The following is an 11617-nucleotide window of genomic DNA, read 5'->3' on the forward strand; positions in this document are numbered from 1 at the left end:
AGCCAGTATGCATCTCAAAGACCTTTAACTTTCCCCAGTACCATTTTACATCATGAGCATGTGCTACAAATACTTCTACTACTAGTACTCAACTACTTCATCTACTACTACTACTACTACTTCCATCACTACTGTTGGTACAGCCGAATCTGCCACTAGAACCAGAATTTGAACTTTCACCATCACCACCACTATCACTACGGCTACCACCACACCTACCACCACCACCATTATCACTACGACTACCACCACTCCTACCACCTCCACCACAACCATTGCCACCAGTACAGCCACCACCACCACCACCACCACCCCACTGCAACCACTACCAACACCGCCACCACTAGTATTACCATTACTACCACTATCAAAAACACCTCTACCACTACGACTACCATCACTACAACTACCACCACTACCAGTACAACCGCCACCACACCACCAGTATCAATACCACTACCACAACGCAACCACCACTACCACAACTCCAACAACACTGCCACCACCACCACCACCACAACTCCACCAACAATGTCACCACCATCACCACCAAAAACACCACCACCACTACCACCAGCGCAGCCACCATCAATATCACTTCCATTATCATCAGCACAGCCACCACAAATACCATTACTGCCATTACAACCACCAGCACTACCACTACCACCACTGCCATTACCACCGCTACCACTACAAGTACCATCACAACTACTACCACCACTACCACCAACAGACACTATAGAACAAGTCGAGCACCAGTCGAGCAGGGCAGTACTCCCAAGGTGGATGGAAAGCTGATGACAGGGAGAGCTGGAGCTTCCGTTTCATCAGCCCTCGGGACTAGTTCCTGACCGTCCCCCTTTGCTGAACTTTTTCCGTGTTTCAGTAACACAGACAGTGGGACAGCATGCTCTCCAGTACAAGTTTCTCTGTCAACACCAAAATACATGCAAATTACATGCAACACTTCCTTTTCAAAATTTCAGAAATAAAAAATGGCGTCTAATAACAAAGCCTCGGAATCCCCAGAAGAAGGGGGACCCACGATCCGCCTCTCTCCTGGTGACGACTCAACGAGCTGCCTGGAACCACTGTCTGACTCACGTCTTCGTCATTTCTGCAAAATTCGTTGCCTCTCCTCTAACTTTCTCACTGTTGAGCACTACCCCTTCTCCTCTAAACCTCACCATCTCCTCTTAGCTGAAACGCAGCTGTCTGAGGCAACTGATAGCAAACCCTTTTCTGTATCCTCCTACTTTCTCTATACTCATTTCAAAGCCAAAGCTGGCTGTTGTGTACAGTATATGCACACAACTTATCTTGTTCTTGTGTTCTTGAACGCGATTCTCCTGAAGTCTCTACTCTCTGGCTTCGACTTCCCTGTCATTCTCTGACTAAATATAGCCTAGCTGTGCTCTTTGCTTATCCTCTAAATCTACTGACTATGAAAAATTCTTCGACTATCTTACTTCTACGACGGAACACATCCTATTCGTTCCTCCTTTCTCTGAAATCTCTATTCTAGGAGATTTCAGTGCTCACAACCACCCTTGGCTCTCCTCTCCTTTCACTGATCCACCTGGTGAACGAGCTTACATCTTTTCTATCCTTAATGACCTAGTGCAGCTTGTACAGCACCTTACCCATATCCCTGATCGCCTTGGAGAGAGTTCCAACATACCTAACCTCTTCCTTACAGCTAGTCGTTCTACTTACACTGTTAATCTTTCCTCTCCATTGGGCTCCTCCGATCACAACATTATTACCTTAATCTGTCCTCTCGTTCCAGTAAGGCCTGCGGACCCTCTAGAGAAACGTCAATTGTGGCATTTTGGAGCTGCTGATTGGGAGGCCATCAGGCAATACTTCTTTGATTATCCCTGGAATGATTGGTTGGGAGCCATCTGAGTGTGTCTTGCGCAATATGGAGGTTATTCTCTAGGGCATGGAAGCATAGATTCCTTTCTCATATCCTTTGATCAGTGCAAGAAAGCTTGGGTTTAAACATACTTGTTCTAATGCTATCCACAAGAAGAAGGCCTATAAAAGGTACTGGAGCCAACCCACCACTGAATCACATATTTTTTATGTTTCTGCCCGGAATCATGCTAAGTCTGTTCTTCGTTCTGCTTAAAATAATTTCATCTGTACTAAATACTCTCAACCCTCCAACTCGAATTCTTCCCACTCCTGGTACCTTGCCAAAAACCTTTCTAGCAACTCTATCTCATCATCCTTCCCTCCTCTTTTCTACTCTGATGACTCTGTAGCTATTTCTTCTACTGATAAAGCATATCTCTTTGCTCAGACTTTCTTCTCCTATTCCACCTCAAATGTTGTTCCTCCATCACTTCCCCCATCTGACTTCCTCATGGCTGACATTAAAATTTCTTCAACCGATGTATTTCCTGGCATCACTGGCCTCAATACTAACAGGGCATATGGGCCTGATGGGGTCCCTCCTGTTGTCCTCAAGGACTGTGCTCTGTGCTTACATCCTGCCTAGGTAAACTCTTTCCAATTTGTCTATCAACTTGTACCTTTCCTTCTTGCTGGAAGTTTGCTCTCATTCAGCCAGTCCCAAATTAGTGTGATCATTCCCAACCCTCTAACTATCGTCCAACTGATTTAACATCCTGTGTCTCAAAAGTTTTCGAGTCTATTGTTAAAAAAATTAAAGCATTTTTCCTATCACAACCTTCTTTCTGATCATCAGTATGGGTTCCGTCGGAGATGCTCCGCTGGCAATCTTTTCACCTGCCTTTCAGACTCCTGGTTATCCTCCTTTCGGGGCCTTGGCGAAAGCTCTGCCATTGCACTTCACATCTCAAAGGTTTTCGATCGAGTCTGTCATGAATCTTTAATTTCCATACTGCCTTATTACGGTTTCTAACCTTTTGTCTGTGCCTTAATCAATAGCTTCCTTTCCGGTCGTTCTGTAGCTGCAGTTATAGACGGCCACATTTTTCTCCTAGATCTATCAACAGTGGCGCTCCTCTGGGCTCTGTCCTATCACCAGCTCTCTTCCTTTTATTCATCAATGACCTTCTGAGCTGTACATCTAACACTATCCACTCATTCTTTGATGATTCCATCCTTCACCTTTCCATTCGGTTTCCGGAACGTCCATCTCAGCAGTTATTTCAACAAACATGGATGAGGCTATGGCACACCTAATGCCTGACTTGGCTCGATTCTCTGACTGGGGTAAAAGTAATCTTGTTTTTTTAATGCATCAAAGACTCAATTCTTACATCCAGCAACCCAACAAAATCTTCCATAGGAGTACCCACTAATGTTTAATAATGCCCAGCTCAATCCTGCATCATCCTTTAACATACTTGGGGTTTCATTCTCTTAGGACTTATCTTGGAAAGATCATATTACATCTTTAGTAAAATCTGCTTCCAAGAGATTAGGCGTACTAAGCCGACTCCGTGCCTTCTTTACCCCTGCACAGTTGTTGACTTTATATAGGGGTTTTATTCGCCCCTGTTTAGAGTACAACTCTCATTTGTGGGAAGGCTCCCCACATACAGCTCTTCTCAATAGGGTGGAGTCAAATGCTTTTCTCATTAACTCTCCTCCTCTTACTGGCTCCCTTCAACGTCTGTCTCTTCGCCGCACTGTTGCATAATTATCTCTATTTTGTCGCTACTTCAACGGTCACTGCTCCTCTGAACTGTCTGCCTGCATCCCTCCACCTCTACGACGTGCGCGTAGCAGCCGTCTAGCAATAAACTCTTATCCCTTTTCTGTCCAACTCTCTTATGCAAGAGTTAACTGATACTCCCAGTCCTTCATTTATGCAACAGGTCAACTCTGGAACTGTCTCTGTGTGTATTTCCTACTTCCTATGATCTCCAGTCTTCCAAACACAGTGGGTCCAGGCATCTCGAAATAAACGGATCTTGAATTTGGTTCTCTGTTGTTTTGTTTGCAGGCTCCTGGCCTTTGGTTCCTTCTTCCTTGCATAAAAAAATACCGCTATCACCATCACTACCACTTCCACCACCACTACCACCATTTCCACTACCATCAATACCATTAACACTACCATTACTCCCCCCCCCCCACCAGCACCACTACCACTAACATTTCCACCACCAAAGTTGTTACTAATAATAATACTCTTTGAAACACTTGATTATACTTTAATTCGAAAAGAATCAGGCGATTAATCACACTGGTGTAACGCCGTTAAAACATTAATATGTTTTGTAATCTCTCCCAGCAGATATACTGTTGCCTTGCTCCCTATCAGCACCCCTTCTTTCCCTGCAGACAGAAACCTACACTAACACATCCCTCTTCCCTCCCTGTCTCTTTCAAATGCCTCGAAACCCTCATAGTGTATTTCAGGTTCACACTTCATCGAGAAAGAGGATTGGCAATGCTAATAGATAATCTCAGGAATGGAGCCAGCTGTACATACCGGCATTGCGTGGGACCCTGGATGGCCGCTCCCCTATAGGAGAAGACCTCGGGGTCCCATTTTACTCACAGAACCTAGATTCCCTTCTTGGGCCCATTTCCTAGGGACTTAAATTCCCCATGAACCTATTATAAATAAAGGTGAGCGAAGTGAGAGCACGAATTATCGTGGCATAAGGTTATTGAGTGTTGCGGGGAAGATATATGGAAGAATTATTACTGAGAAAGTAAGAGAGATATCAGACGTCCTAGTGAATAACGAACAGGGTGGCTTTAGGAGTGGCAGAGGATGTGTGGATCAAATATTTGCAGTGAGACAGATAGTGGAGAAGGCTTGTGAGAAGGATCATGTGGTGTTAATGGCATCTATTAATCTGGAAAAAGCATACAACAAAGTAGACAGAGAAGGATTGTGGAAGGTTTTGTGCATGTATGGTGTAGATGGTAGGCTGTCAAGAGTTTTTATGATGGTAGTCATGCATATGTAAGGGTAAATGGGCATGTAAGTGAATGGTTCAAGATCAATGTGGGCGTGCGACAAGGGTGTGTGATGTCCCCATGGTTGTTCTAGAGAGAGAGAGAGAGAGAGAGAGAGAGAGAGATGGGGTGATGCGAGAAGTAAAAACACGAGTAATGGAAAAAGGTGTGGCGTTGGTAATGAATGGTAATGGATGGAATATCTCAAAGTTATTGTATACTGATGATGCCGTGCTACTTGCAAATACCGAACAAGAACTTGGTAGACTATAGTGCAGAGTTTTGCTGATGTCTGTGAGCTTCTTGTCTTGAGAGTAATTGTAAAAAAGGGCAACGTGATTGTAATCGAGAGAGAAGGTGACTCCTAGTGTGATGTTACAGTGAATGGAGAGAGACTGGAATTGGTGAGAGAGTTCAAATACCTGGGACAGTGATTAAAAACAAAAAAGATAGAAACGAAAATGAGCAAAAGAAGTGGAAAGTAGAGTGACACACGGAAGGTAAGTAGCTGGAGCTATGAAGGCCTTAATAAGAATCGGAGGCTTGAGCGTTGCATCTGCGCCAGGCTTACGTGATGGAGTGTTAGTGCGAAGTTTTACATATGTATGTGAGACCATGGTGTGGCCTGAAAATGAAAAATCAAGAGTGAAAGCAGTGGAGATGGGACTGCTGAGGAATGTATGTGGAGTACAGAGAGTGGACAGGATACAAAATAATCTGACGTGAAAAATGCGGAGTGAGGAAGTCTGTGGACACCAGAATCGAAGAAAGTGTACCAAGATGGTATGGTCATGTGGTAAGAATGGACAACAATAGAGTGGTGAAAAAAGTACATCTGAGTGAATCTGAAGTAGGGAGGAGGCGAGGTAGGCCAAGGAGAAAGTGGAGGGATATGGTGGATGAGCGTGTGAGGAAGAGAGGTATGGAAGTCGGTCAGGCTAAGAGACTGACAAGAGATCGAGCTGGCTGGATGAATGCTGTGAAAAGACGTGCATGGTCAGTGACTTGGCACCCCTTTTTAACGTGACAGCGTTCGGATTGACTCTATCGAATACGTTTATGTGAAGCCACAGAATGTAGTGAAAGTTTTTGGCTTATCGGATAGAGCAAGGATTCCGGGGGCTTGAATGATGAATGAATGGAAGCGTGCCATAGGGTGGGAAAGGAGGTCCGGATGATGATGATGATGATGATGAACGTATTCCTACGAAGGACATATCCCACTACCCACCCACTCACCAACCAACCTTATCCGCCCACCCCACCCGCCCCACCAATTTGTCCCATTGTAGCTAATAATGATACGGAGTAGAGATAAAAAACTCCACGGTAACTGGCTACCATGTTTCCTCCATGTTCATTTGAATCGGTATACTGTATAAGTCTATCTATCTATCTATTTATTGCCAGACGCCACAATCCCGTAAGGGGTGGCCATTTGACTTTGAGTTATTTGTTTTATGGGGAGGGGCACTAATCCTCCACCAACCCACTTGTTGACACGTAGGGAGCACGTATGGTTTGGTTATAAGGTTACCACCCAGCGTAGTAAATGGTTTCTTGGCTTACAGGAAACCATTTGGCTTGTCACTCAATGTAAAGCCACCTGTAAAGGAAAGAAAAGCAATAAGAAGTGACAGGAAAGATGGGAGAAATATGAAGAGAGAATGGTAGACACAGAAAAAGAATGATGAAGGCTAAGGAAGAAGTAGGCAGCTCTACATCAATTGAGTGGATGAATAAGTACGGATCATATTCAAAGTGATTTCGGATTATTTCGTAACACTTCTTAGATAGCGATTTATTTTGCACAATACAGATCAACATCTGAGTTTATGATTTTTATGAAAATTATGTTGATACTCAAACTTCCTAAATAACGTAAAAGACTATGATAATTATAGGCAAAATAATTGCTTAATAAAAGGTGTAACGAAGCCTTCGATGCCACATGAATATGGACCAAAGATTCAATAGATCAGGGATACCAACCAGGCACGTTAACTCAGAAGTTTATTTTCAGATCTCTCGCCCGGTGTGTCAAAATTCATTACGCTGAAAGAGTGCGGATAATTTTTTCAACGGGTAAACGCTTTACTTTAAGCAGCAGAAAAACCTTACCAATTCAGTTCATATTCAAGTTTGTTTTCTGTATTTTCCTGACATTTCAGGGTGATAAATGACCTTCTCCTGCTGAAAATTTTTCCCCCTGTTATTGCCATCACGTTCCTTAGGCCGTACCTACGGCTGTTTGTTTCTGGCGCAATGGAAGAATCTTACTCAAACGTACTCAAAGGTGGATTTCGTTCCCCATTTCCCAACAGGAAGTTAGCTTTGGTCAGGTTTGGTTACATTATTGGGTAGGGTTATTCCGGTACTAAGTTAGGTTAGGTTTGGTTAAACTGATGGGTTAAGGCTGTCCCTTCCGCTATTGCGCTAATGAATCAAGAGTTGTCACGGCAGAACATAGCTTCAAACAATGAGGAAACAGATTTAACAAGAAACATTTATTTAACACTCAAGAAATAATAAGAAAAAAATAACAGACTATCAGGAAGAAGAAGAAATGATTTGGTAAGGTGCTTCTACTGCTTAAAGTAAAGCATATGTTTACCTTTGATTACTCTAATTTCTATCTGTCTATTGCCAGACGCCTTAATCCCGTTAGGGGTTGCCATAAACTAAACGCCTCCATGTCGCCCTGTCTCCCGCCATTACACTGCCCTGCTTCCAGCTCACATACCCCTCTCTCATATACTTCTCCACTCCATCCCTCCATCTCAGCCTCGCCCTCCCCCCTCCATCTCACTCGCATACACTCTCCTCGTCTCTCTCTCGCTCTCCATCCTCTCCATATGGCCAAACCACCACAGTGTAGTTCTCCTAACGCTTTCTATCACATCCACATCCACACTACATTCATTTGTCAATCTGTCTCTCCATGCGACTCCACATGCTCCTCTCAACTCATTTCCACTGCTCTCACTCTTCCCACAAGCTAGGTCCAAGCTTCACATCCATACGTTAGAGCTGGTATCCCAATACTGCCATGCAGCCACTTTTTTACTTTCATGCTCACTTCCCTGTTCCTTATCACTGCTTTCAAAGAACCAGCAACCTTTCTTCCTTGCCGCACCCTTTCAAGCATTTCACTCTCTAAACTTTCATCCTTACTCATCACACTACCCAAGTACTTAACCGCACTCACATTTTTCATTTCCTTATCCAACCTCACCGTACATTCAGTGACTTCATATACCTCGAAGACCATAATTTTACCCTTCCCTACATTCACCTTTAAATTCCGTTTCTTACACGCACTCCCAAACTCAATCACCAAGTCTTGCAGCTCCCCTGCGTCGTCACTTAACAACACAGTATCATCTGCAAACAACAGTACAGGGAGTCTCCAAACACTGTCCTCTCTCTCTTTAGGGCCACTTTAACATCCATTGCCCTACCTTCTATCTCTTTTATAACCCCATCCATTTACAGATTGAACAACCATGGTGACAGGACACATCCCTGTTTCAATCCAACCTTCAAATAGAAAACTTCACTCAGTTCACTGTCCACACGCACTGCAGCCTTAGCATCCTCACACATACTCTTCACGGAATTCAGCAACTTCCCATTTGCTCCATATAATTTTAATACCTTCCACATTCCTTGTTTATCCACCCTGTCATATGCTTTCTCTAAATCCATGAAAGCCACATACAACTTCTTCCTCTTCCCTAGAAACTCTTCCACTAAAGACCTATGAATGAATATCTGACTGACACAACCTCTTCCCTTCCTAAAACCTCCCTGTTCCTCTCCAACTAATTCCTCTGTTATTTCCCCAACTCTGTCAGTAAGTGTCCTACCATATACTTTTCCTATTGTGTTAAAAAAGTTTGAATGTAATGGAGATGAGGTGTCTGAGGAGTATGTGTGGAGTGACGCGTATGGATCGAGTGAGAAATGATGAAGTGCGAAGGAGAACTGTAGTTATGCAGGAAATGGCTGATCGAGTTGAGCAGAAAGTGTTGCGATGGTTTGGGCATATGGAGAGAATGGATGAAGGGTGACTGGTGAAAAACATAACTGGGTCGGATGTAAGAGGTGTAAGGCTGAAAGGAAGACCACGAATAGGATGGATGGACAGTTTGAAGAGAGCGTTAGATGTGAGAGTGATGTCTATTGTGCAAGAAAGTGGTTGCATGTGATAGGAATGATTGGAGAGAAACTGTGAACGAATAAATGGTGACGCAAGCTCGAGCGGATATTCTCCCACATTTGGTCTGATCAGCTGATCAGATCAGGTGCGGGTTAGGGGATGGGTCCATTATGATGTGGCAGGGATAAACCAGCTCTGCTGTCAGGTCCTGATGCGGATGTCGCTGATTACACTCCTCAGTTAACGCTCGTGTGGTTTGGTGCGGTGAGGATCTGTCTCTTTTCCCCCTGGGACTAAGAATCGAATAAATTGGTGTGTTTGGATGAGTAAATTGGGAGTGTGTCGTCCTGTCTTGGCTACCTCTCTTTCTTTGGGGGAAGCAACCTAGGTATAGACAGACTAAGAAGACAAATGCCCCTATGATTACCACACACTTTTTTTTCCCCCGTTTTCCTTTGTACCTTAAGTTTTTTTTTTTTTTTTTTTTTTTCAAGGCAAATATGCTGACCTTTAAGATAATCCTTCCTCCACAATACTGCCATACCTCCTTCTGGTCCACCAGCCATGGCAGTTAAAGCCTTATCAGAATGTTTCTCCTACACCAACACAGTCATAAATGTTCATCACCGTAGTTTAAGATACCAAGTTTATCTTCTACTACATAAGTTTCCTGCAAAAATATCACATTATATTGTAAAGCTGTCAAATCCCTTATCAAAATTATATTCATCTTCAAGGAGCAACAGTTAAAAGTACAAATTCTGAACAGACCAGAAGGCATACTGAGAAGTGATAAAAAACTAAATAAATGAAATACAAATAGTGTATGTAAAAAATAAATAACTTTAAAATATATATAAAAAAAAAGTTTATCTAAACAAAGAACTAATCCTGGTGTATCAAAAAAGAAATCAATAAAGTAAATAAAATTAGCAAATATAAAGACAGCCAAGGCAAATAAAATAATGACAATGTAGTAAAAAAACAAAAAGACTTAGCTGAAATGAAAGAAATAAGCTTAAAAACAATGGTCAACTCTTAAATGGAAATAGCAGTACTGGTGGTAATAGCAGTAGTAGTAGTAGTAGTAGTAATAGTAGTAGTAGTAGTAGTAATAATAGTAGTAGTAGTAGTAGTAGTAGTGGTAGTAGTAGTAGTAGTAGTAGTAGTAGTAGTAGTTGTTGTTGTTGTAGTAGTAGTAGTAGTAGTAGTAGTAGTAGTAGCTGTTGTTGTTGTTGTTGTTGTGCTACCCATTTCTGCTTGAACAGACCCATCAACAGCAGTCAAGCAACCTCCTCTGCAGGGTCGTCCCATGCAGCGAACCGATGTTCCCATGCAGGTGACAGGGCCACACCACAGCGATGGCGCGGGGAATAGTGTGGAGGTTTGGTTCCTGGGTGGATACCGCATTAGCGTCTCTCCACAAGGTAACAACGCCACCATAGTAAGCTTCACGTTACCCCGTTATTTGCCTGTATGGTTATCAACCAGCACTGTAAATGGTTTCCTGGGTTACAGGAAACCATTTAACTTGTCGGTCAGTGAGGAAAAAAAATGGGAGAAATGGAGTTCCCCCAAGCTAAGCCCTGTATTGGACTATATAGCCCCGCTAGGGTTACGGGAGCGAGCTACCACTCCCGGCACGGCAGCCCGGGCGAGTCTCGAACTCGCAATCCCCCGATTACGAGTCCGGCGCGCTACCAATGTGCTACCGCGCCCCCCTTGGTCAGTGAGGAGCCCCCTGAAGTGGAAAGAATAGTAGTAAACGGTGACAGGAAGGCCTGGAGAATCAGGAAGAGAGGACAGACACCGATAAAGAAAGAGACATGAAGGAAGAAGAAGCACTACATCAAGTAAGTGGATGATGGGCGCCCTCACTCATCACTATTACATTATTATTATTATTATTATTATTATTATTATTATTATTGATGTTGTCTGTTCTTGCTGTTTGTTCTTGTTGTTTCTTGTTAAATTATCATCAATGTAATCATCATCATCATCATCATCATCAGTATAAGTATTAAGTTGTTAGTACTAAAAACTTTATTTATTGTTGCTTACTTATTATTTACTTTATTATTATTATTACTGATACTTATCAGTATTAGTGCTAGTAGTATTACTTAGCCTACCTGAGCCATTCGGTTGATTGCATCTACAACATCCTGTGGTCCCGTTCCCTCTCCTGCCGCCATGTAGAAGCACCAGGTAGGGGTGGCCAGGAGGCACACTGCCCACACCCGCACCCACCACCACGCCCGCGTCACCATCCTCCCGCCTCAGGTGTGTTCAATCCAAAGTTATATTGCGGCATAAAGTGACCGCATGCGACTTTTCACGGGGTATACGACTGGATACTATTTTTCTTGTCGATCCGCCTGTATACAGGAGGACGCCTGTCGTGTCGTCATAGTGGCTGGTTGGTGCTGGGAGTTCTTATTTCAGTGGTTCAGGTTTGAGTACAGTATACAGATGAGCTTAAAGGTCCCTGGTACACAGACTTAAAAGGTTAGTGTTCGTATATAGGGAGGGAATGCT

At 43.3% G+C, this 11617-nt stretch overlaps 1 protein-coding gene across 1 annotated transcript in view; it reads right to left on the bottom strand.

Annotated features, from left to right (window-relative positions):
- Positions 1–11349, bottom strand: part of LOC145390103 (uncharacterized) — a 52330-nt gene extending 40981 nt beyond the window's left edge. Inside the window, exon 1 of the mRNA XM_080265167.1 lies at positions 11212–11349. Coding sequence (XP_080121293.1) covers positions 11212–11349 — 138 coding nt within the window. The remainder of the gene's footprint in view (positions 1–11211) is intronic.
- Positions 11350–11617: the final 268 nt, after the last annotated feature.

The sequence above is a fragment of the Coenobita brevimanus genome, chromosome 14, assembly GCF_032717465.1.
Source record: "Coenobita brevimanus isolate Jiangsu-jjx chromosome 14, ASM3271746v2, whole genome shotgun sequence".
Classification (NCBI taxonomy): Eukaryota; Metazoa; Arthropoda; class Malacostraca; order Decapoda; family Coenobitidae; genus Coenobita; species Coenobita brevimanus.